The 25961-nt window shown below is 56.3% G+C and overlaps 1 protein-coding gene across 5 annotated transcripts in view; it reads right to left on the reverse strand.

Moving 5' to 3' along the window:
• Positions 1–1084: 1084 nt before the first annotated feature.
• The window catches only part of ALS2CL (ALS2 C-terminal like), a 29987-nt gene continuing 5110 nt past the window's right edge, over positions 1085–25961 (reverse strand). The window contains exons 2-25 of one of the 5 annotated variants that reach the window (XM_036867975.1): positions 25620–25682; positions 25005–25157; positions 24365–24496; positions 23542–23661; positions 22044–22102; positions 21834–21900; positions 21192–21424; positions 20055–20177; positions 19524–19622; positions 19272–19433; positions 18424–18535; positions 17225–17302; positions 16258–16388; positions 14857–15030; positions 14605–14701; positions 14282–14439; positions 13629–13697; positions 12537–12710; positions 11265–11307; positions 10376–10437; positions 10119–10268; positions 9726–9822; positions 8774–9307; positions 1086–7188 (exon numbers count right to left, since the gene is read on the reverse strand). In XM_036867975.1, coding sequence (XP_036723870.1) covers positions 9248–9307; positions 9726–9822; positions 10119–10268; positions 10376–10437; positions 11265–11307; positions 12537–12710; positions 13629–13697; positions 14282–14439; positions 14605–14701; positions 14857–15030; positions 16258–16388; positions 17225–17302; positions 18424–18535; positions 19272–19433; positions 19524–19622; positions 20055–20177; positions 21192–21424; positions 21834–21900; positions 22044–22102; positions 23542–23661; positions 24365–24496; positions 25005–25121 — 2517 coding nt within the window. In that variant the 5' untranslated portion in view covers positions 25122–25157; positions 25620–25682 and the 3' untranslated portion in view covers positions 1086–7188; positions 8774–9247. Of the gene's footprint in view, positions 7189–8773; positions 9308–9725; positions 9823–10118; positions 10269–10375; positions 10438–11264; positions 11308–12536; positions 12711–13628; positions 13698–14281; positions 14440–14604; positions 14702–14856; positions 15031–16257; positions 16389–17224; positions 17303–18423; positions 18536–19271; positions 19434–19523; positions 19623–20054; positions 20178–21191; positions 21425–21833; positions 21901–22043; positions 22103–23541; positions 23662–24364; positions 24497–25004; positions 25171–25619; positions 25683–25961 lie in introns of all 5 variants that reach the window. The other 4 variants (XM_036867972.1, XM_036867974.1, XM_036867973.1 and 1 more) reach the window with 4 other exon arrangements.

A 25961-nucleotide genomic window follows, 5' to 3' on the forward strand; every position in this document is an offset into this window, starting at 1 on the left:
GATGGACAATATGTCCAAAGTTCCCAAAGGGGACTCTTTTTCTCAGGAATTAGTAAGAGTCCCTGAACTGGAGACACTGCACATCTTTTCTCTTCTCGTCAGATACACACCAGTGTGTGAGGTGCCCAGACCATCAGTACTCAAACCCAAATCAAAACCACTGTCTCCCAAAGAAAGTGACTTCCCTACCTTATCAAGACCCACTGAGGATGGCTCTGGCCTGCACTGCTCTATGCTTCTCTGTTCTCACAGCTGTGGTCCTTGGGGTCTCTGGGAAGCACAGAGACACTCCCATCATCAAGGCCAACAACCAACCCACAGCTACATCCTGCTCACCTCCTTCTTCCTGGGTTCCCTCTGTTTCTTACTCTCCATTGGCCTTCCCAACACAGGCATTTGCATACCTCAGCAAACAACATTTGCATTTGTGTTTACTGTGGCTATTTCCACTGTTTTGGGTAAAATCATTACTGTGGTTTTGGCTTTCAAAACAAAGGGAAAAGGATGAGGCAGTGGTTGATATCAGGCGCACCTGACTCTGTCCTTCCCATCTGTGCCCTGATCCAAGTCACTATCTAGAACCAGATTGGGACTCTCTCCTCCTTTCATTGAAATGAACACACACTCTGACCCTACACACATCACTGGTTGCATTAAGGGCTCTGTCACTGCCTTCTACTGTGTCCTGGGGTACATGGGATCCTTGACCCTGGGGAGCACTGCTGTGGCTCTCCAGGCCAGGAATCTACCTGACACCTTCAACGAAGTCAAGTTCAAGCGTGCTGGTGTTCTGCAGTGTCTGGGTCACATCCTTCTCTGTCTATCACAGCACCACGGTGGCCATGGAGATCTTTTCCATCTCGGCCTCCAGGGCAGGACTACTAGGCTGAATCTTTGCCCCTAAGTGCTACATTAGTCTTCTGCTGAGTCCTGATAAGAACATCTTGCAAGGGATAAGGAGTAAAACAGGTCCTAGAGCCAATAAGCATTCCAAAGATTTAACTCATGGCTCTCAAATAGATGAGTAACAGACACATGAAAATGAATCACCATTTTTATAGAGACAGCGAATCAAAGCCAAATTTATAATTTCTCTTTCTCAATTAACAAAGGTTTTTTTTTTTCTATGTGCTCTAGTAATACCAGGGGCACAGCCATGCTCAGTCAACAGTTCCTGAAACTTCAAGGTCATCTTGGATATTCTGCTCACCAACATTAAATCTATTGTCTATTTACATGTACAAGAACTTCATTTTACCCTCCACTTCTTGAATGAATTTTCTAGCTTATGCACTGATAGTTGGTACAGTCTACCAGGTGGTCTGCTATTTTAACTTGGTCCCCAAAACCATTAGGCAGCATCAACAGGAGTTCATGCTCATACTTAAATAAAATGATCTTTCGCATACTAATTTGGGGACTTATTCTGCTATCTCTTCTTCTAATATAGTTAGTTTTATTTTTACCTTTTAACTATTCAGTTTATCTGGTGCTTGTTTTTGTGGTCTGTGGAGGAAGCTACACCATCTCTTTTTACGAGAGAGAACTGGAGGGCATGTGGTTTGTTACCTGCCCTGAGTGAGTTGGGTCTACGTGACCAGAAGGGCCTAAAGTGAAAGACTGAAGAGGGTTTGGGGCCAAAAGCCCCAACTCTGGGGAGGCCCTACATGATGACAGGGTACTTTATAAGTTGAAGATGTCACAAGCAAGGAGGGAATAGAATCTTAGCTTCCTGGGAGCCTGGGAATCCTGTGGGGTCTGTGCCATCCAGGGGCCAGTTATAGGACACACAAGATTAGAGACACACAGAGGCTCATCAGAGGGAAGAATTTCCTGCACGTCAGAGCCACTCAGCATGAGAGATAGAGGTAGGAGAGATGGGATCTGCCCTGAGCTCACACTGCCCACCATCTGGAGTGACAGGAACATGCAGGGCATGAGGGAGTTGGAGGGAGTCTCTGAATTAGCCCAGGGCAGGGAGGATGAAACCTCACCAGTTATATTAACAAAGAGAATTTAATATAGGAGCATTAACCAGTTATGTGTTTTTTATTGCTGCGAGAGCAAATTATCACAAATTTTGTCACTTGAAACAACACAAATGCATTCTCTTTCAGTTCTGTAGGTTAGAAATCCAACACGGCTCTCACTGGGCTGTGTTCCTTTCTGGAAGCTCTAGGAGAGAATCCATTTCTTTGCCTTTTCCAGTTTCTAGAGGCTCTCACATTCCCGTGCTCCACTCCTGCATCTCCCGGGCCATTCCTCGGTGGTCACATCTCCCTCTGATTCTCTTCTGTCTCCCTCCTCAACTTCTAAGGACCCACATAATTAGATTGAACCCACCCAGATAACCCAGGATCAGCTCCCCGTCGCAAGGTCCTCAACTTAACCACATTTACAAAGTCCCTTCTGCCATATAAGGTGACCTATTCTCAGCTTCCAGGGATTAGGTTGTGGACATCTTCGGAGGACAATTATTCTGCCTACCACACCCAGCAACTGAAGAACTAAAAAGGCAAAAAAAAAGAATGCTCAGTTATATAAAGCAGCTTCCTCTCCCTAGGGCTGGAGGAAGAAATGGGGGAGGCTAAAGATATGAAAACATAGAAACTTGGAAGACGGGCCCTATGGGGAAGGAACCCAGAACTCTGAGAAGGGGGTGCCTCCCTCGGGCATCAAGAAAAGAACTGCCGTCCCTCACAAGGTGGAGGAACCTATGTTTCTGATACAGACGCTATCACTGTGTGCTGGATTTGTAACTCCAGTCAGAAGGTTGTCTTAACAGGGAAAAAAGCCACACTCCACGGGGCTGTGGCCCTATATGCTCCTGATGAGATCTCTGGCCGCTCCTCTCCAGGCAAGGATAGTGCTTTAGGCTGTTCTTTTTAGGTTACAAAGGTGCCGTTTCAGCCAACACTGGCCCTACCACGTGCTTGAAACTAACCTGTGTTGTTTCATTTGGTGGACATTCCACACACCCAGGTAGCTGACCCTGCTGAATAATGCCTTGTGGAAATAGAGGTTTTAGGATGAGAACTACTTCTCCTTACTGTGAGGGATGCTGCCGTTGGGGAAAGGCCACAGTTAGGACAGTGACATTGGGACTGGTGCCCAGCAGGTACCCTCCAGGCTCCCCGGCCCAGCCACGTGGTGGCAGTAAAGCAGTTTAGAAGACAAGGGTGGACGGGGAAGGAGATCACCACACACCAACTAAAGAGCTGTGGACGCAGAAGTGCTTAAAGAAAGCAACCAGCAGGCTGTACAGACTGCCTCCCGCTCAGGCCAATTTGTCCTAAAGAGCCTTTCCAATGACAGTGTGGGGGACTGAGATATGCAACCTGAAGCCTGGGGCAGAAGGAAGTTGACACGCAGCAAAGGCGACCCCTGGTGTTTTGAGTGGCAGTTGCCTGACAGTCACGGCTCAGCATACCCCATGTGAGGGCCAATTAACTTGGCTTCTAACTGGGCATAGGTGGACCATGAGAGACCAGCTCCCCTGTGTTGCTCCTCCCCGGCACATCTGTTATGGGATAAAGTGGGCCCTGCCCAGCAAGCACCTGTTATTAAATGAAACTGGTACATCCAAGAAAGGAGTAAACCAGCCATCAATCGACTCTCTCACCTGTGTGAATGGGTGACCCTCAGACGTGGGGTTTTCAGTACACCAAGGTCCCAGAGGATGCCTGGGCCCGATGCACAGTCAGACCAGTTATATTAAACAGTCCACTGTGGCTGGGGAGCCACAGGAAAAAGCCAAAGCATGCGGAAAGGAAAAAACTCTGCCCGTGGACAGAGATGCAGACTGGTGCTTGTCCTGGAAGACACCCCCTGAACACATCTTGTTACATTTTCACCAACTTGCAGCCAGTAGCCAATGGACATCAGTGTAGCACCTGACAACCGAACAACCTGGATCGAATCCCAGCCCCTTAGGGACAAACACTGTGGCAGCAGACTGCACAGGACCCATGCACTCTGTCCATGACCCCTGGAAAAGGATGCTTTGGCAATGAACATCAGTGGAACTGACATGCTGACCAATTCTTCATCACACAGGTAAAGACCACAGCCACCTGGATACATCATCACAAAGGGCATGGCAATCAAGCCATAGATCAAAGCCTGGCAATGCCAGCACCTGAGGCCAAGGAGGCCTGGCTAATGTGCCTGACTGGCAGCTCCACCAGCAAGTGACAAAGAGAACTCTGGGGTGCACGGTCCAGTGCACTAGACCCGGCCAGTCCTGGCAAATAGACTCTAGAAATCCTTTACCCTTGTCCCAGGGGTACCACTGGGTGTTGACTACAGTGATACCCTTTCTGGGTACAACACAACAATTCCCACTTGCAGAGCAAATGCAGGCCATACCATTTGAGAACTCCTAAATGTGCTGCTACATATTTGAACTCCCTGAACACATCTAGTCAGACAGTGATGCCAGCCTCATGGTCACGAGTGCCAACAGCAGACAAGTATCTGGCACTCATGGGACCTTTCATGTAATGCGCCTTCTCCCGCTTCCCTTTTCCCCTCCTGTGCCCACCTTCAGCTCTGCTCTGCCACCCACAGGTCCCGTAGCCTGGTTTCCTGAAGGCAGTAGTGATGGTCTGGGATGAGGTTGCCAAAACATTCTGAGATGACAAGCCTGGGGCTTCCCTTACCTCATGCCTATGCTTGCTGGATCAGGCAATTGTGGACATTGCTGATAACGAGCATGAGTATGAGATGACAACTCCTAAGGTGGTCCTGCCAGCATGGCCACCACGTTCTGGGATGCCACATAGGAATCTCCCAGGGATGAATCCAGCCAGAGTAAGAAATGGCGAGGACTTCTAAAAGGGTCAAGTCCCGGTGCTGCAGGGACAGGTCATACATATACTGACCGTGCAGCCGTGAAAGGACAGCTGCTCCGCTGGTGGGGAAGGAGCACCTCGGACTCCCGAAGGTCAGAGACATTGGGGAGGGGGGCGTTAGCGACTTGGCTCTCACCTGCAGGACACCTGGACCAGCCTGTCATCTCAGAATGCTTTGGCAACCTCGTCCCAGACCATCACCACTGCCTTCGATCTAAGTCCTGGACACCCACTCTCGGGACACTCTGAACTGAGGACTATTGACTCGGGAGGCAGGATGGCCTCCACCAAAATGACAAAATAAGATTAATTTTCTAGTTGCTGATATGATCTCCCTCAACGTCATCTTATTACTGCTGGTGCCCTGTGGTCTCCCTCTACTGTCAGAACAAAACAAGAACAAAACCAAACTTCTCTTGTGTGCTTCCTCCAGACCACAGCTAGTGCTCTAAACTGAACTAATTGCTGGATCTGTCACCCCCAACCTGGTCCTGCTGATGGGACCACCTCCCCCTCTCCTGGTCTCTTGCCAGCCCCCCTTGGATCTGAGGGGGCAGGCCTCATCCAGGGGCACATGCAGAGGTGGCTTTGGGAAAGACTTGCCCATCTCGAGGCACCTCCTGTGCATGTGGGGAGAGGGGAGGTGGCCCCGACTCCTGGGCTCCAGCTCACCCCCCAGGTGGAGCTTGGGCTCTGGTGTGAGGCTGTCTGGGTTCAGTTCCCATCCTGACCTAGCCGCTCAGTCCTGTGTTTCTCCAGGAGCAGAACATATGTTCCTCCGCTCCAGGTCTCCTCCTCCTTCCTAGATGGCAGAACAATAGTGCCTAGCAGCAACCTTCCTTACACACAGCGCAGAGGACCCAGTTAGGGGAAGGACTTGGCCGAGGTCATGGACAGGTCAAGGCCTTGGCAGCCTGGTCCCCATCCCTGGTTCTTGCTCACAGTGAGATAAAAGCCAGAGCTCACTTCTGCACAACTCTTGACCAAGCCAACCAGGAAAGCCCTGACCTGCACTAGGACCCTGAGCTGACCTGAACCTGACCTTGACTCTCACTCTTACTTCAATCCTAACCCCTAACCCTAACCTGACACTGACCCTGACTCTGACCTTGACCCTAACCCTGAACTTATCCCTTCCCCAGTGCCCACAGGAGGGCAGTCCCTGCCATTCGCTGACCCCACAGTAAGCAGCCATCCCTCTGGGAGCCCCAACAGCTGAGGCCATGTGGCCCTCACTCAGGTCCCTGCTCGGGTTACACAGCATTGCTCTGACTGCTCTCTCACCCCCACCTCAACTCCTTCCAGCCTTCTCTGGGGCTGCAGTGGGCAAGGGGCTGCCCAGACTGTGCACTAGCTCCCAGCACCCTCAGGGGTGGTCTGAATAAACAGAGACTTGGTCAGAACTCGGATCCGGTTCCCCCTTCTCTCGGCCAAGCAAGTACAGTGAGCTGTGTGCCTGGTGAACTGGGGGGAAGCAGGCACCCACCAGTCACACACCAGTAACGTGATGAGGCCGGGGAAGGGGCCCTGGAGAAGGGCTGGGGAGCGGGGAGACTCCCGCCCTGGGACACGGGGCTTCATGAGAGCTGGGCCTGCGAGGATGGAGCAGCCTGCGACCCAGTGGGACTGGAGGAGGACATTTCTAGGGGACAGAACAAGGAGGGGCAGGAGCTGGAGAGCAGGAGGTGGCAGCTGATAGGTTTGACTGTTGAAGGGAAGTAAAGGGTGGGGGGGGAAGCAGGGGTTGAGAGGTTGCATGAGAGACTGCATGCAGGACCAGGGCTGCACTGGGGGAGAAAAGTGGGGGGTTGGGGCGTGTGACTCGGACACATCTGCTCACTGAGAGGCCATTTAATAACTCTCAGGTGTCTCTGTCTTTCTCAGCCCCAAGTCCAGGCCCTTGAGGGCAGGGCCAGTGTGGCTTTTTGTAGCCTGTCAGAATGCCGTCAGTGAAAAGCATCTCCCTTGGCCTCTCTCCTCTCAGGCCCTGGTGATCATGAAGTCCTGATTGAGATTGATTGTGAAGAATTTTACCACTTCCTCACGATCACTGCTGAAAGCAGAATCCTCATCCTGAAGAAGAGATGGGGACCAGAAGGACGGAGGACAGAGGCTGCTTTTGACGTCAGCTGGATCACCCGAGGCGCGAGAGTTCCTGGTTCCCAACCAGACTCACAGAGTGGACACCAGTGCTCTCACTGCAGCGAAGGGGCTCCTGCAGCAGCCGGGGGAGGCCATCACTGGAGCGGGGACTCGCCTGCCCGCAGGTGGCCATCTCCATCAGCCTCCCCAGGCACCCACACGGCAGGTGGTTACCTGGCTCCAGGTGTCTCTTCTGTAAATGAAGAACTGACCTCAGTTGTCAATTCACTCGCTAATTCGAAGGCCCCTGCTGGCTCTATGGCTGTGCTGAAAGGGTCTGACACAGCAGCCCGAGCTGCCCTGGGAATCTCCTGAAGCCCTGTCCAGGGGCCCCAATTCAGTAGGTGTTGGGGAGGCCCAGCAAGAGGATGGGTGAAAGGTCCTGGTGAATCTGCACTGCGGTGAGCGTGCACTGACCCTGATGGAGCCGGGGAGTGTGCGGTGCTCTCTGGAGTGAGGCTGCAGCATCGCACCAACTCAGGGCTGCCCTTGGGCAAGGCTGTTGTCACTTGTTAAGGGACAAGAACTACCTGACAACTCCTGGAGAGTTGCCATAGTCCTGGGTGAGGTGCATGCCCACGGCATCCTGGATATCCTTACCCTTCCTCAGTTCAACCCTCTTCCAGGGACTCTGCGGGGACACCACAGGAGTGTCTGGCAAAACCAGAGCCCAGGACTTTTCTCCATTCAAGCTGCCACATTTGGCGGAACGAGCCAGGGAAAGCTCACCCCCGCCCCTTCCTCTGGAGGCGGCAGTGCATGGAGGCAGCTGAGTCTCTCCACTCAATGCCCCACAGTATCTCTGAGGGTCCTTGGATCACCCCCTGCTAAATCCTTGGGGATTCGGCCTTGGGCCCAGGCTTTCTTGGAGCCTCCCTCAGGGTTCTTTTTATGGAAGGCACACCCAGAGCCAAGATGTGTGACCCAATTTGCTGACAGTCCAAGGCATGGGCCTGGCAGCTGGGGCCAGCTTGTCCTCCAGGGCTACGCCCCTGCATAAACCCACCCTCTCCCCATGCTTTGCCCTTGGACCACTTCAGAACACAGTCACCCTGCCTACTGTCACACATCTCCTGTTAGGGCAGGGGGAGCCCCTGCAGGCCACCTGGCCCAAACTCCTCCATGTGGGGAGGAGAAACTGAGGCCCGGCAGGGATGAAGCTGCCCCGAGACCCAGTTCTGTGTTTCTTGGTTCCACACTAGAACCACTATTTAAATAAACTCCTCCCCTCCCAAAGGCTAAGGAGCTCCCAATGCCTCCCTCCCCAACTCCTGTTGGGGTCCTGAGCCAGAGGTGCTTATCGGTCAGGGCATAGGCCAACCTCATGCCTCCGTTGTCCCTCCTGCACGCAGGTCCACAGAGGTCATAGGTGTGTAATTCCCTTGGCACCTGCTGGCAGTGAGGCAAGCAAGGTGAGTTTCCTCCCCTGCCCCCAGCCTGCTCCAGCACGGCCATGATATGCGGACTGTAGTTCAGAGACCTCCAAGCCCACGCTCTCAATTGCATACCCAGCAAGGGGAAGGGCCTTGCCAGAGGCCACCCAGCAGGTCAGGGTGGAGCTGGAGCTGTTTCTGCCTTGCAGCCCTGAGAGGCCAGCTCTGCCCTGGGGCAGTCGGGAAGAAGGCAGGTCCACAGGAGACAACTCATGGGAAAAAAGCCCAATAAACGGAGCCATCACTAGCAGCTTGGAGCCTCTGACCAGGAGAGGAGAAATGGAATGACACAACCCAAGACACAATAACTTCAGTTACAGCCCAACAGACCAAAGTCAGACTTACGGAAGGATGCCAGAAGTCAGCAAGATGGATGGAAGGCCCTTTACAGACCATGTAGTCCACCATTTTACAGATGGCAACACTGAAGCCCAGAGAGGCTCAATAACTTGGAGGCAAGGATGAGGCAAGGAGAAGCCAGGGGCTCCTTGTCCCCAGTCCATGAGCTGCTGCAGGTCAAAAAGGTCATCCGAGGCTGGCCTAGAGAGTGGCAGGGGGCAGGGGAGGGGAAACCACCAGCTCTGGGGCCACACCCATCGCCCTCACCCTCCTCCCAGTCAGGACAGCAGCAGCATCTCCCTGCGAGAAATTAAACGCTCATCTCCTCCAAGAGCCACCTCCAGGGCTCATCCTGCCTTCTGTCCTGTGGGCCACAAGGGCCAGACTGGGCCACGCTCACTCCACGGGAATTCCACGGTGGCCCCTCTCAGCTCTGCGGTTTGTCCAGGAGAAGCTGAGCTACCACGGTTCCCTGGAGTTCTAGCGGCTGGGCAAGCGATGCAGCCTCATGTCCTCCTTCTGGATGTGCTCGTAACAGGACTGGCGGGAGAGAGGCGAGGCTGAAGCCAGCTGGCCTGCCTGCTTCAGCCACATGCACAGGCTCTAGGGCCTGACACTGCGGTGCACCCACCTCCCGGGCCTGGACCACTGTGTCTCCAACTCAGCCCTCAGCCACAGTCTGCAAGGAAATGGGCCCTTCCCTCTCCTATTGTGCTCAGGGATGCAGCCGGGAACACACTCAGCCCTGGGGATCCGAGGGCCGGGATGCGCTGTGCCCACCTCCCCCCACCCAGCCCTTTTAACAAGGGCAAGAGCAGTGGCTCTGTGAGGACCCTTCCCATGGAGACACACAGAAGCTGTGAATTTGAGCTCATCCCCGTGATGGTGTCTGGGGTGAAAGGGGTCTGCCCCAGTGGCCAGGGCATTTCTGCCTGGGCCCACCGCCTCTGTCCCTCACCTCCAGGGCCGTGAGCAAGAAGTCATACAGGCCTCCTGTGTGGATAGGGGCCATCATATCACGGATCAGGTGGATCTCGGCTCCCAGGTGCTGGATTCTGGAGAACCACCGCCACCACAACGAGAGGGAAAAGGGGACCTATCAGGGACAGGCACCGAGCGGCCGGGAAGGAGCTCTGGCCTGGGTGGCTGGACACCTGGGGTGTGGTCCCTGCTCTGAGTTTGGCACCCACAGGACCCTGGGTGGGCCTCTCTGGGCCTCAGCTTCCCCATGTGTACCAAGAAAGGCTGTGTCCATAAACCCCCATGTTCAAAGACTTTGGAGTATGTCTTGGTTGGGGGTGGGCAGGGTGGGAAGGGAAGCTCCGGCAGCCCACCCCCAGCTGGGGCTCACTGGGCACGCGACACCACGTAGATGAGCAGCGGCAGCAGGTCGTCCATGGGCAGCTTGTGCTCCTGGCCGAGCACCCGCGACACAGTGGCCTCAATTTCCCCATATGTCCTCTCCAGCACCTCCAGCTTCTCCCGGGGGTCCACCGTGGTGCTGCATCAGGGTAGCTGGCTCCAGATCAAGGCCCTCAGGTTCAGTCCCCACCAGGGGCCCCAACACTCCTGCCACCCACGCCCACCCTCCCTGGGCTGTGGACTCACATCATCTTCTGCAGACATTCCGTGGCTGACAGGAAGCACTTGTCTCTGACCAGGGAGTATCTCTGCGTGGTTGGGGGAGTGGGTTAGATGAGGCCGCAGCCCCCCAGCTCTGTCACCTCCTCTTTCCCAGGGTCAGGGCTGGCCCCCGAGCCCCTCACCACCCACCCCTTCCCCATCACTGGCTTCACAACAGCTCTGCCCAGAGGGTTGAGTGACCCAGGGCAAGTCACAGATCCACTGTAAGCCTCAGTTTACTCAACTGTAAAGTGGGGTAAATGGACTCCAGGAGGCTGGGAGGATCAAAATGGAAAAAGAAGATAAACATCATAACAGCCAATGGTCACTGGGTGCCACCCAGTTCTATGTCAATGGCTCTTGAGTCCTAGGGCTTGCTGAAACACCAACTCCAAGTTCACTCCCTGAGTCTGACTCAGTAGGTCTGGGATGGGTCCAAGAATCTGCTTTTCTAACAGGCTCCCAGACGATGCTGATGTTGCCAATCCAGCAAACACAATTTGAGAACCAACGCCCCTTGTGTTCTGGCCCACATCTCCCGACAACAATCACATGAGGTAGTACTAGTACTGCATCAGGGACTACTTCTACAGATGGGAAAACTGAGGCACGGAGATCAAGTATCTCACCCAAGGTCGTACAGCCAGTAAAAGGGTGGAACCTATGCTTGAACCTGGTCACTGTGGCTGTACACTCACCCACATGGGAAATCAGAACAGTGCAGAAAGCCTGCCATCTCCTCCCTCACCCGCTTCTGCAGCTTCTGACCAGTGACCATGAGGCAGAGAGCTGCTCGGAAGCCTGGGCAAACCTGGGGGCCCAGCTCAGGATCAGGCCTCCCTCTCCTGGGCAGGTAATGGGCCCACACTCTCACCTGATTGGTCGTCAGCGTGAGGTCCTTGAGGGGCCACAGGTGCCTGAAATTAAAGCAAGATGGGAAGCTTTGCCAGGACCAGGGTGCGGGGTCTGAGGTCAGAGGGCAAATTCCCTGCATCTCCATGTCCCCCAGGAGGGCTGAGCAGGGGAAAGGGGCAGGGGATGCACAATGGCATCTGGGAACGCTTGTGTGAAGCCCAGGCAAGAGGAGGGCAGGAGGGATTCCCTGAGGGGCAGCCCTCCATGCAGCCCCAAAACACGAGTGGGACTGGGACACAATGAGGAGACAGACGGGCAGTGCTGCAGGCCAGGGGACCCTCCTGGGCAAAGTCCTGGGGGTCAGGCCAGAGAGCTCAGTGGTGCAAACTGCTCCAGGGGTTCAGTGAGCTGGCCCAGGCTGGTGAGAAGTAGGGATGCCACGCAAGGCAAGTAGAGCCAATGGAGCAGGGAGGCCAGCATGGAGGAGGCGGCACTGAGGCAGCAGGAGGGGTGGGGAGGACGGACATTTGCAAAGCCATGGACAACCAGGTCTCTGGGCTGGTGCCTGGTCAGATACAGGAAACATTCACCACATCGGAAGGGGAAACAAGGTTTTTTGGCAGGAGGGGGAATGGGAAGCGCCATCACCTTGAGACAAAGGGGACCAGGTGTGGGAGGAGAGAGTGTGTTCATGCCCTCAACACTGGTAGTATCAATGGATCAAAGGGGCATGGAGGAGAAAGAATATTTTGATGACTGAGGGGAGAAGGGAGGCCCTGACCTACTTCTGGAACAGTCCTCGGTTTCCCCTTGAGGATCTCCCCTCTCCCACTCTCAGTCCAAGAGCTGGGAGCAGGCGACCTTGCCCCAGCCCCAGTGGTAGATATTGAGGCCAGCCTGGCCAATCTGGGCCGCAGCCAGCATTCAGGGGCACATTCAAGACCCCAGCCAAGCCAGGGAGGAACTTCAGAGGCTCTGCTGGAGCTGTTGGGAAGGAGACACCAGCTCCCTGTGGGGCCTGAGCTGGGAGAATATAAACCTCGAGTGGCTGGTGCCATATTTGTCACCATACGGGGGAGCCAGAGACAGCCCAACAGAGAAAGAGAGAAGTTGCTTCCTTTATCATGCAGCTGACCACCCAGATCCAGCCACACCTGAATCCAGCCACACCTTAGAACTTCATGGGTACACAAGCCAATTAACCTCCCCGCTTTTTTGCTGAAGACAATTTGGGTTTGTACCCTCTGCTACACAATAACTCTGGCAAACGTGGCGTGGTAGGGAGGCTTACTTCTGTACGTCCAGGAACTCAAGCAGCTTGGTGTCGGGGAAGAGGCTAAGGTTGGCAATGCCCTGGCTGTAGAGGCTGTCCTCCCTCTCATGAAGAAGCAGGTAGAGCGTGAAGAGCTCCGAGTAGAAGCTGGGCAGGACAAGGGGTAGCACCAACCTGTGCACATGCAGTTCCCTGAGTGAGAGCCACCAGGACAGGTCAGGGTCAGCAGGGTGGGCGTGGGGATCTACTTGAGCTGCCCCTCAAAGAGCCCACAGAACTCCTCGTCCCACCACAGTGTTCCTGCCTCCAGCCTCCTCCATCCCGGAGAAAACCCTTCCCAGCCTGTTCTCAGTCATTTCACAACCAATTGTCATCTGTGACTACCTCACGCTCTCAGTTGACTTTGAGAACCAATATGGCAGCTGAGGCAGAATTTTGATCCCCATTTGATTGAAAGCAAAACCAGGGCCCTGATAGATGAGTGACCTGCAGCAAAGCTCTCAGCAGCCATTCCAAGCTAGTCCAGTTCTGCCTCCTAGTTTTCTGTGCTTCCTAGGACTCAGGGGGAAGTTCTCCCTAATGTCTAACCCCATTTCCCATGCCTCCTGCAATGCAGTAACAGAAAGACCTCTCTGATCAGGATCTCTGGGCCTGGAATCTGAAGGCAAATTGTAAGGTTTGGTCTCGGGGGACTGGGGAGACAGATTTAGTGACCCACTTAATTCCTGCTCTGTGTGACCTCAGGCTCAGCCCCTGCCAGGCCTCAGTTTCCACATCTGTGCACAGGGAGAAGGAGGTGTCTGAGGCAGCTGCTCACCCGCCATACACCCAAGAGATGAGGGTGGGATAACATGTTTAGAACAAAGATGCATTTGATGCACTGTGGCAGTGCCCCTCCCCAGGTTGCTCAAGGAAGAGAGGTCATGGATCATTCTGATTCTTGAATGGTCAATGAACAATATTTGGTCAACAGCATGAACCCCTAACATTTCCCAAGAAATACCCTTTTCCCCCGAGGGAGGGCCCAGGAGCAAAGGTATAAGGACTCCCAGGACCCGAGCCTGGCTGCACCAGGGCAGAGAACCCCACAGACCTAATGGGGGCAGTCACCTTGTCTCTGCATCTTCATCTTCCTCTGGGGCCTGGCCCTTGCACTGTAAGGCAACCTGCAGCAGACCCCTGCAAACCAAAAGGAGGGGTGGCGTGGCTGCCATCTCCCACAGGATGGGAGTCACCAAAGCCCAGGCAGGTGGGCTCCGCCCTCAGAACCATGGAGCCTGAGGCCTGCAGAGCCCAGCGGCCCAAACCCCAGCAGTGAGGTTGGGAGTACGGGATGTCCGCCTGAGTGTCCTGGAACCCTACAACAGAACTAACTGCAGCATCTAAGGTTTCAGTTTATAGTGTTTGAAGAGGTCACAGCTCAGCCAGGACAGGACAGGAGATGGTGTCTGAGCCCAGGTCAGGCTCAGCTTGCAGTGGGGTTAGAGTTCTCCTGGGGTCAGGGCTAGCCCAGGGCCTGGCTGGGGCTTGGACTCTGGCTGCAGTCAGGCCTTGCTATCACCTCCCCACCCTCTAACCCCTATGCTCACCAGCTGCATATTAACCAACCCACCCTGTTTCTCTCTCGATCCAGACCCAAGGCAAAGGCACCCTTCCTACCCAGGGTACCAGGCAGAGCTGATGCTTGGAAAGGGCAGAGCTCCCCCCACCCCCCGCCCTGGGGTCACAGGGCAGTGGTTGTCCCCATGTGCCACCAAGCTCACCTGTAGGCGGCCCAGAGTTCCTGGGCGTGCTGCTTCACCTCCTCCTGCGCCAGCCCCTGCAGGTGCTTGTTGGCCCCAATGCCTGAGTATGTGGCCTGGAAGGTCAGCATCAGAGTCCGGAGCAGCTTTCCCAGGGGATGCAGAGAGTTGTTCAGGGCCTGGGCAGGTGCAAAGGCAACAAAGAGATACTCAGCACCGTGGGCTGGAGCACAGCATGCCCACGCAAGACCCCACTTCTTAGATGGGAGCACCGAGGCCCTCTCAGCAAGGGCCCACAGGCAGGGCTGTCCCCTCTGGTCAGCACCCTCCCCTGGAGCCCTTACCTTCCTGAGGCACTGCTGCAGGGCCTCGGGCGCCCGGTGCTGCAGCAGCTCCTCCAGGATGTCCTCCATTCTGCCGGCGTGGTCCTCGGGGTGGGTCCTGGGGCACCACACACACACACGTCTCTCACCCACGCCCAGGCCTGCCCCCTCTGGGAAGCCTTCCTCCCCTGGCCCACTCAGAGTCCCACTGACCCCAACACTGAGCTCTGGATGCCCTATGGGTGCACACGCCCACGCACGCCTGGGCCTCACCTCTCGCAGCACAGGTACTCCTGGGACTTGCGCAGCTCCCTTGAGCTCTGCACGTGGAAGCCCAGCAGGGCCTCCTGCAGGTCTCCAGGGCAGCCAGCTTGAACAAAGTCCTGGAAGGGGCCATAGACGCCCTGCCAGCGGTTCTCCACGGGGAAGACGCCCAGGCCCAGCTGCCTGCGATGGAGGCAGTGGGAGACATGGATAGGGATGGAGCCATGCTGGGCAGGACCCTGTCCAGCCCTTGGAGAGGTGGGGATATCCAGCCTGGCCCAGAGTCAGGGCCCAGGTTGGGTGGATGGAGTGGGGGATGCAGAGCGGCCTGACCTCCAAGGCTCCAGGAGGAGAAACGGGAGGCAGAGAAGGGTCAGAGAGAATCTACTCCGTGGTAGAGAAAAGAGACAGGGGCACACAGAGCACTGGAAAAGAAACAGAAAGATCTGGAGAGCTGAAGGCCGAGTCCAGAGAGTGGGGTCTCGGCCTAGAGAGACCAGGGCCCAAATCCCAGGATTCCCCCGCCACGGGACCCCGCTCTCCCTCCTACCACACCTGGGTCCTTCCTGAGCTTGATCCTGTCTCAGCCAATAGGCCTAAGGGTCTGGCCGTGTATGTGTCTGGTGCAGTGTCTAATGGAGCACTGCTCTCCCATGTCACGCTCACAGATTTTCCTACACCTGCACCCGACCTGGGCTCACACCCCTAGGGTTTGCCATCCACTTTTAGCTCCTGCTGTCAGGGAAAAGAAACATGCAGGGACAATGTGTCAAGTAGTCAACATGTGAAATGCTGGCTGGCACCATTAGAACCACCACCCATACCTCAACAGACATAGTAAGAGTCACCACCTGAACAAGGAAGTTTTCCAAGGAAGTTTTCCAAGGAAGTTTTCCAAGGAAGAACTCTGTCCCCATAGGGAAGAAGTCCATCCCCTTCTCAAATACCCCATGATAGGGACAGTGATTCCACTTAGTAAGTTTCCTTCTTTACCCTGGCTGCCAGGGAACTCAAAGAGCCAGGCTAATGCTTGATTATAAGGCTTATCTGCACCTCCCTTTCTTGTAAGCTCAACTCACACTTTAATTTTCTGTCTTATTCTTGTTTGTTTTGTTTCATAAACTGTCTTGTACCCTTCCTACAAAAAAAGCAGGGTCTAAGCAAAGCCTACACATAGTATTTTTCTCCAGTTTTGTGGCATGTGGAGTTACCGTCACATAGCCCTTAATTCCAAGAGTCTCTGACAAGGGTTATGTGACCTGAGCTCTCTGAACTCTCCAAAGAGCTAAGAGGAGGTACAGAAAAGCCGTTCTAATGAGACCTGAGTCTTTAGGGTAGAAACATAGACACACACAGACACACCCCCCAGAAAGGCTTCAGAATACACAGGCCAGACGGTCAGTCTCTCACCTCTTGCGGGTACTGCCTGGATCTGGAGGGAGGGCAGCTGTGTCCAGCACACCCTGGGTATGCAGTCCTCTCCCTGCCCCACTGCCAAAAGAGCCCTCCAGGGTGAAGCCATTAGGGAAGGTGACCTTGCCCTGGAAGCCGGGAGACAGATGCAGGGATGTCTGTCCAGCTGCCCTTCCATCCCATCATGACAGGCCTCATGCCTGTCCATCCTGGGTCACAGAGGCTAGAAACTGATGGATGGCCTTCCCACCATCCATTCAATCTGCCCCACCCCAAGGGGCTCATAATCCTCCACCCCTGCAGGAGCCCCTGACTGTGCCCACCACCAAGGGGCTCATCTCTGAGGCAGGAAACGGCGAGGGAGACAGAGAAGGGACTCACGGGTCAGAGTGGGGAGGACCACCACTGGGTCCAGAAGTAGGCAGAGGCCTAGGGAGGACATGAGGTATCACCAGCCTTGAGGAGGGGCAATTCCTTGCTGCATGGGACTGTCCCATTCACAGCATTCCTAGTCTCCATCCATTAGATGCCATAGTACCCTCCAGTCAAACAGCCCCCACATTTCCAAAGGCCCCAGCAGGGACACAACTGCCTTCTGCGAGGTCAGCTCAGGCAGAAACATACTGAAGGACAACGCCTCCAGGGGCACCTGTCCAAGGCACTGATGGTGGTGGTGGAGGGGGTGGATCCCTATCTTGGGGGCCAGGAGGGGACACAGCCAGGAGACCACCAGCACCCTCTGCACCCAAGGCAAGCCTACCTATCCCCTGTTGACTCACACCCGATCAAATCACACCTCCGCAGCAGGGAATGGTCGCTGCACCCACCCCCTAGATGTAGTGGAAATGGGAGAGGCCCTCCCTTACCTGCTCCACCTACCCTCAGCCCTGGATCCAAGCAGGGAGATTATAGACCCCAGCCAAGGTCTCAGCAGGGAGTGGAGTAGGGTCTCAGTGGCTCTCACCTTCCCCACGAGGGTCAGGTCCCTGGCGAAGGTGCCCTCATACAAGGAGTCGTCTTCAGAGAGAAGGATCCCTGGGCCCTAGGGAAGGAAGCGGGGAGGGTAGGAGCAGTGGGTTAGGAAGGGCCAGAAGACTGGCGGTGGGGAGGGGAGGTGGGCAGTGACCCATGGGCAGAAGGGTCCTGAGCCTTGCCATACCTCCCAGGACTGTGCCTAGGTGGGATGCCAGCCCCTGGCCTGCTGAGCACTGAGCACAAGGCCCATGGACCTCGACCCTGGGTTACCCTGACCGACACCCTGGGACCTGGCTCCTCCCCTCCAGCAGCCTCTCTCAAGAAGCCTCCTGGGGGACCCTTCCTTCCCACCTACAGCTCAGGAAGTACTGGGCTTTTCCTGAACCATCCCCACTTCCCTGTCACTGACCCCGGGGACAGCGGAGCTGATCAGGCTCCTGTGCTGCATCGGCTGCCAGGAAGCTCAGAACCAAATGGGATACAATTGGTGTTCTACTTATTTCTGAATCTATTTTATGTGCCTATTCTTACCTTTTCTTCCTCCTTCAATCCTTTCCAGGACAAAGTATAGATAAACAAACAAGCCACAATATCAATAACAGCCATCAGGCCAGAGCCTCACTATGTGCCAAGCACCTGGCAGGGTGTGGGTGAGGCAGAAGGTGAGGGCTATGCCCGGGCGCAGGAGACCTGGGCTTGAGCCTCAGTTCTGATGATCAACAGGATGCGACATTGGGCAGGTTCTCTGACCTCTCCAAGCCTCACGTTTGTCACTTTTACACTAGGGACAATAACATGACCCCAGGGCTACTGGGAGGATCCCACGAGATCATGTTGGGAGGCTTAGCCCAGAGCTAGACACCCAGTTAGGGTTCTATAAACATGGGTAGTAGAGGCTGCTGGCATCCTCATTACTGTGCACTTCATTGTTGCTATTTTACTGAGTCATTATGATAAGTAGTTCACCTGAGCTGCTGATGGGAAAACTGAGGCTGGGAGGGGAAGGGACTTGGCCAAGGCCAGGGTAGGTGGGTGGCAGAACTGGATTCCTGCCCAGGTTCTGGCTCCCTCCAGCATGTCGGAACTCCGCTTCCTGCCCCATCCACCCCTGACCAGTCTCAGTTCAGCTTTGGAGCCCCCAGAGCAGGGAAAGGGTAGCTCAGGATGCACGTGGGTCACTGCACTCACCACCATCTTGTCTGCCTGGAAGGTCCCCTGGTAGCAGACACCTGCCTGGGTGACCATGACCCCTGGGCCATGGCGTTGGTCAGCCTGCCACATGCCAATATAGCGCTCACCCCTGGGGGAGGAGAGAGTAGGGCCAGAGTTGGATCAGAGTTGTTCCCATGTACCTTCTGTGTGTTCTGCTGGCATGGGACCGGGGTTGGGGGCAGGGGTCAGATAAGGAGCAATGACATGGCCTGAATCCACTCAAGTCAGACATAGGGCAGGTGAGGTCAGGACCTGCAAGAGGAATGAGGGTGGAGGAGGAAGGGAGCTTGCCTGGGGGAGGGCATCCTGGCAGGCTTCCCGGGAGAGGTGGCAGGAAGGACAGATGGAGTAAGGGTGCCATTTAACATATGCAAAGCCATTGAGGTAGGAGTGTACGATAGATACGTGGGGACGTTCAGCAGTCTAGAAGGCTGGGGGGTACACAGGTGGCATGGCAGGCATGAGGTCAGAGGAGCAGGCAAGGCCTCAAATGTCAGGCCAAGGACACTGGGCTCTGTCTCAGCCCAGAGAGCCTGGAAGGGCTGTGATCCTTTGATAGGACCAGATCAGGGGGTCAGAAACTCCTCTCTGAAAGCGCAGGGAGGGGCCAGAGTGGGGGGGCTCCTGCAGTCAAGGTCAGGGTCCCTCATCCTGAGCCTCAGCAACAACCGAGGGAGTAGAAAGAAAGTGAGGGGCTTCAGAGAGACTCTGGGGGGACAGACAGAATGGACCCAGTGATGACAGGGAACCCGTGCCCTGAGGCATTTGGTCTGTGAGGGCCCTCTCTGCCCCTCAATCCTGTTGCAGGGCTGCAGAGCACTCACCTGTCGCCGTCCTCCTCGATGCCATAGCCACTCCTCTGGCCCCTCTCCCAGTGGCCCGTGTACCTGCAGGGCTGAGGGGTCTGCGGGGTGCTCTCAAGGACCCCAAATCCATGCCGCAGGCCTTCCTGAAAGTAGCCCTTGTACACCTCGCTGGTGCTGTACCTGGGGAGGGTCACCAATGGCTGGCCCTGCCTCCCAGAGGACGAGCCTGTCCCACGAGCCTGTCCTGCCATCAGGCCAAGGGTCACTTACTCACAGATGCCATAGCCGCACATGCTGCCTTCCTGCCAGTGGCACTTGTAACAGTTAAACTTATCCTCGGAGGCCTGGGGCACCAGGCGGATGCCAAAGCTGTCAGTATGGGTGGGCAGGGAGGGAAGTCAGCACTGGGGCCACAGCCCTGGCCCAAGACACCTGTCACACCCCCTCCATGCCCAGGAGTGTCCCTGCTCTTCCAAGGGGGCTTCTCAGACAATGGGGAGAATCTGAGAGGTGCTGAGCCCCATCTTGCTCCCAAGAGCCCCTCAGGACACCCCATCTCCACCCCAACCCCCACGCACCCTGGGAGGGCCTTCTGGCCCTGGACCACTCCCTCCATGACCTGCCCCCCTCCTCAGGCCTAGTTTCCCCTTTAGGACAATGAGTGGAGCTGGGCCACATGGCCTCCAAGTTTCTGCTTGAGGTTTGGGAATGTAGGATGGGGCCAGGCTGGTGACAGTGGAGAGGGGTGGAAACCACTCCCTGCCTGCCCACCACACAGTCCCGTGTCAGCCCCAGCCTTACCCGTGCTCCAGGCCCTGGCAGAAATCCCCCACATGATTCCGCCCGTCTGGCCACTTCAGGGTTCCCCTGGAACACAGTCGAGGTCCACGGGCATCAGGTCCATGGGCACCAGACCCACCAGACCTTCAACACACACAAGACACCCAGCCAGCCTCCGCCACAGACTGTCTCCAAGGCCTCGATCCCCCTTGGACTGGACTCTCTGCCCCAACTCGGCCTTCTTCTCCAAGCTTTATGACCCCACATGGGCTCTCAGCCCTTCTCTACTCCTGGCACAATGGCCCCAGCAGCCTCACAGAGTGCGCTCCACACCCAGCAGGGAGAGCTCTGGAAGCATCCAGGTTGCCTTTTTCCCTTGGCCAACAGGAAGCTCAGAGCTAACCTTCAAGCTCAAGCCAAGTGCTAGTCAGTGGGGTTTCTACCATCCTTGTCTCCTCTTCTGACACAGCACTGCTTTTTCTGTGTTTTTGTTCATAAGCTTCCTCAAGCCCTTTCTGGAAGCAGGCAGGTTATCAGAAACGAGTGGAATGCTTGCAAGCGTAACCTTGGCGAGTCCTTTCTGCTTTCTGGGCCTTGGTTTCGCCAGCTGTAGCACAAGTTAGGGCCACGTTCTTCAAAAGTCTGTGGGGATGTGTCAACCTGCAACTGAGGCCAGGCTCACCCTAGAACCTGCCCTGAGGCCTGGGGAAAGTCATGCCAGTCTCTGGGCCTCAGCTTCTGCACCTATAAAGGGGGTGATAACACTCCCCCAGAGCATTCTTGTAAGGACTGATGAAGACAGAATGTCTGCAAAACATTTCTACCATCACCAGACAATGCTATGTAGACACGAAAGTTTTCTTCCACCCGCCTGAGAACAGAATGGTAACCGTGGGCCCTGCAGGTCGGCTTCCTGATGTCTCCCCCACGCTCGGTAGCCTCACTGCCATCAAGACTGTATCTGGCACAAACCTACAATGGGCCAGGTCCTGTCCAAGAGGACTTAAGAGAGACTCTGGGGGACAAACAGAATTCACCACAGGGGGTAACAGCCTTTGGTTCATGCCCCGAGGCAATTAGGTCCATATGGGTCCTGTCTGCCCCTCAGACTCCCAGGAGGATCCCTGCCTTGCTTGGCCCAGAGCCTCGGTCACTCACTTGCCATGGGGCCTGCCCCAGTACCACTCGCCCTCATAGGTGGCCTGGCTGAAGCGGCCCTCCGCACGGAAGGTGTATGCTCCACAGCGGCAGGTGGGGGGTTCAGAAGGCTCCAGGCCCGCCCCCAGCACCGGGAAGTCCTTCTTCCCACGCAAGGTCTGGCACACAGCCTGGGTAACCTTCCACTGCCAGGCCACCTGCGGGGGGACAGGGAAACATAGGACAGGCCACTGCTGCTGGAGACAGCCCCTCTAGGAAGCCTCCTGGGGCGGCATCAGGTATCACCCTACCCACACCCCACTCTTATCACTTGCGGGGACCTCCAATGGCTCCCGCGCTGCTCCCTGGGGCCTAATTCAGACCTGAGATACTTGTTTGCAGCTTCGGGCCTGCCCAGAGAAGCCAAACAGAACCTTCGAACAGGCCCCAACTCTGGCTTCACAGAGAAAAACACCTGTTCTCTTCGGCATTCTGATGCCTGAGCCCAGGCTGACCCCTGACTCACTCTGACCATGACTCCAGAGGCTTGACATTCCCAATGAGCCTCCAGGGTTGTACACCTGTGCCCTCCCTTTACCCTCCTGTCACCTTCCCTCACTCCCCTGACCCCACTCCCCGAATTCACAGTCCGCCCACACTCACCCGGCCCTGCGGGTCCTTGGAGCAAAAGGAGAACTCTTCCTCAGGCGTGAGGAGGTGAAACATGCACCTAGACAGATGGAGCTGATGAGTAGGCCCCAGCTCTGTCCAGGAGGGTGCTGAGGGAGGGCCCAAGTCAGAGCCCTGGGGTGGGCAGGTTACATGGGGTAGAGGGAGGGAAGGCCTGGGGTGTCATTGGATGGGGGTGCTCACCCGTCCTGCCCAGGTTCCACCCACACCAGCTTCAGATCAGAGGTGTAGACACTGTGGCCCTGGAAGAAGATGGGGCACAGGTGGGCAAGATGCTCACCTATTCTCTGGTCTGGCCTTGCTCCCAAGCACCAGCTCGCTGGCACATCGCTGGGTGTCCCCAGCATGCTCAGCGCGGCACGCCCAGCACTGAGTCCCACACCACCCCTGCCGGTTCCCCATCTCCAGGGCAGCTCCTCCACCTCCCTTCCCACCCGAGGGCCTGGCCAGAAACCCAGGATCAGCCTCCTGCACTCCCGACATTCTGCTCCATCAGGGCCACCGGAGTGGTCTTCTGGAAATGCGTGGATCTTGTTAGCCCCTGCTGGAAACCTCTCTAAGGTCCCTACGGCTGAGCCTGACACCTGAGACCACACAGACCACTCCCCTCCACTGCCCGGGCCTCCTCCGTTTGCCACAAACTCTCCTCAGCCTGAACCTTTGCATGTGCTGTTCCTTCTACTTGGAATGTCATCCCTGCTCTGAGAGCCAGACCAAACCTCCCTTCCTCTGGAAGATTTTGCGGAGTGACCTTTCACCTGGCAACAGACACAGGTGGAAGCGGTACCAGGCCCAGGCCTGAAGGGGAGGAGGAGTGTGCCAGACATGGGCCAGGACAAGAGAGGGTCCAGCACAGACAACAGGACGTGCCAAGGTCCAGAGATGGGAAAGGGCTCAGCACCTTTTAGTGACAGTATCTCTTCAGTGTACCTGGAGCACAGAGGGTGAAATCGGGAGTGGAGAGAAACTCAAACTGAATCAAAACCCCAAAACCAGGCTTCAGGAGACACAAGTTTGGATGGGCAAGTAGCATCCCTTCTAGGCCTCAGCCTCCCTATCTGCAGGGGAGTTCCAGGCTGACACTCTAGGGGGATAGAGAAGACAGTGCTCTGGCTATCACAAGGGCAATACAAGTTCAGGGGGAACTAGGCACAGCCAAGGTTATGGGCCACATAACAAATCCCAAACCCTAGTACTGGCTCCCTCCTGACTTCCGTAATGCCGAGAGCCCGGGCACTGCTGCTACATGGAACTCTTCTCTAGAAGCCTTGCATGTGCCCTGAGTGGTTCATGCAGCCCTCCTCAGCCACTATGGGCCACCTATGACCATTGTCTGAGGTTCCTCTCCTATGGGAGGAAGAGAACTAGGAGTTGTCTGCCATCTGCTGAAGGACAAACTGACAACTGTCCCATTTTACAGATAAGGAAACTGAGGTGAAGACATTTAACAGGGATGCCAGCTGTGGAGAGTTGAGACTGGAAGAGCCCTTCTCCATAGCCCACACTCCTTCAGGGATGGCTCCACCTGCTGCCCCCACCCTAGCACTCTGCCTTTCTGTCCCCATCACCTCCCCAGGCCCAAGTTCTCGCTCCCAGCCACATGTCTCTTTCCTACTCCTTTTTTCAACCAGCTCCCAGACCCCCACTGTGACCCCAAGACCTCTGGCCAGCCCCACCCTACCTGTAGCAAGACAAGGGCATCATCAAAGAGCAGCACACGCTCTGCCCTCAGCGGGGTGACCGTCACAGGTATGTCCTGGCTGTCTTGCAAGAGTCGGCGAGCGGGGGTACAGAGCACATCCTGGCGAGGCGAGGAGGGAGGTGCAAGGCTCAGGGACCTCTGTCCTGGATGCTGCCGGCCACTCCACTGCCCGCCTCTGCCCCAGGCACCTCCCCCCAACACTCTGAGCATCTCCTGGAGGCTCCCAGGTCAGTGATGGGCACTGGGGCTCCAAGGTGGGGGGGGTTCATTCCTGGCTATACCCAGCAGGACAGCACAACTTCTCTTGAAGCCTTACTTTGTCCTCCTCCACCCCATCTCAGGCCACGGCCCCAGCCAAGCCTCCATCAACTCTCACCCAGGGTTCTACAATCCCTGCCTCTCTCTGGCAATTTTTGTCCCCTTCACTTGTCCTCCTAATTCTCTGCACTGGGCCCCAAGCCTGTCACGCCCTGTCAGAGCACAGGGGACTTTCCTTCCTGCAGGGGCAATACAGGCAGTGACTCGGGGGTGCAATCATTCAGTGACATCCCAGGAGAGAGGGTCGGTTCTGCTGACCACTCTTCCCCAGAGCCAGAAGCTCACATCCCAGCCCAGGAGGTGCTCAGCAAATGGGTGAGGATGGCTGGACAGGGGAACGTCACAGACACCTGCTTTAGCCACTGCCCCCCACCCAGGTGGGGAAGCTGAGGCATGGAGAATGCAGCAGGCAGCTCAAGCTACCCAACGGGCCCCTGCCGGACGGCAACCCCTTCCCTCACTGCCCCTCAGGCCTCGAACTCACCCTCAGCCGGCTGCTCAGAGTGTGCCAGAGGGCCTGTGTGGCCATGGCCTGGTCCAGCTCCTGCCTCATGAAGGACTGCAAGTTCCCAAAGACTGTGGCTGCGTGCACCAACAGCTCCCGGGCGGGGTGACGCTGTAGGGGGACAGAGCAGCCGGGGCGGGGTATTATCAGAATCCTCTCCCACCCTGTGATGACTGCCCCAGCCCTGGCCTGGCCCCAGCTGGCCAGGAGGGCTGGGTCTAAGTCTAAGCTTTCCCTTTTCTCCCTGCCGGCCCCTCCTCTGGTAGTAGGAGGATGCTTCCAGGGGATTTAGGACCATTCGATGACTCCCCCAGCTGGGGCTGGGCCATGTGTCCTCACACCCAGTATATGATTCTACATCTGTTCTCCGGGTCTCTGCTGGCTCCACCAGGGCAGGGCCATGTACCTCAGATACCCCAGGGCAAGGACATGTCCCTTCAAACCCCCCAGAACAAGACCATGTCCCCAAGGCGTGGCCAGGTCCTTCTCAAACCAGGGTTCCCGAGTAGGCAGGTTCCCTGAGCCAGAGGCCCGTTTCTCCCGTCCCTCAGCTTCCCCACGGCAGACAGGCCTGATAACCAGCAACTTCCCCCCACTACCCGTCACCCCTGCTACCTACCTCCCCAACAGTGTCCCCGAGGCTCAGCAGGAGGAGCACGTACTGCTGCACATGATGGGTGAGTGGCTGGCAGAGGGCATGGACCAGCGCTGTGCCCACCGAGCCCTCTGAGTTCATGCCCGACAGGAGCTGCTGCAGCGCCTTCCGTTGGCCCTGCCAGTACTCTCTGAGTGGAGGGAGGGCCACACACCCCTTCACTCTCCCCTCCTCCGTTCCCGCACCTGCCACCATTGCCCCCTTGCCCTAGCTAATCCCCCAGATCCCAGGACCAGTCCCAGACCCCAAACCTCTCTCCCATCAGAAAAACAGTGGCTGAGTGACCCTCTTGGAGATTTGGTAGCAGTATCTCAGAGATTAAAGCCCGCCCTGAGTAGCAATTAGGAATGCTTCCCCGCCCCAGGGTCACTCCCGCTAGTTGGTATATGGATTCTGCTCACAGCCTCACTAGGCTTCCCTGCCTCTCTTCAGTGCGGATCAGCGTGTAATTGCTAGAGCCAGGATTGCTCAGGATGAGTCCCGGGCCGTGACACTCACTGCTCTGGGGACGTGGCTTCCCCAAGGCCTCCCTCCCAGACACCACCAACTCAGAGGCCCACTGCAGCACTCCGTGCTCACCTCCTCTTTACTGCCTTCTGAAAGGCCTGCACTGCCACGCAGCTTGTGTAGGACTCGAGGTACCTGTAGGTAGCACAGGGGACACCCAGCAAGCCCAACCCTCAGCTCCAGACCCAAGCCCCTGCCCTTTTGGTGTCCCCAGATCCCACCCACTGAGTGGCTGCAGCCCTGAGGGCCTGGCTCTGGGCACTGGTGACCTTGAGTCTTAACTGACCCAACTAGACAATTCTAACTCAAAGTCTCTTTTCCCTGGGAGGCCACCAGGCTCAGATCTGGGGTGCCTGAGCCTGCCACCAGGCTAACACCCAAACCCAGGGCTGAACCCAAACCTTTGCCGAAGCC

Source organism: Balaenoptera musculus, chromosome 11 (assembly GCF_009873245.2).
Source record: "Balaenoptera musculus isolate JJ_BM4_2016_0621 chromosome 11, mBalMus1.pri.v3, whole genome shotgun sequence".
Taxonomy (NCBI): domain Eukaryota; kingdom Metazoa; phylum Chordata; class Mammalia; order Artiodactyla; family Balaenopteridae; genus Balaenoptera; species Balaenoptera musculus.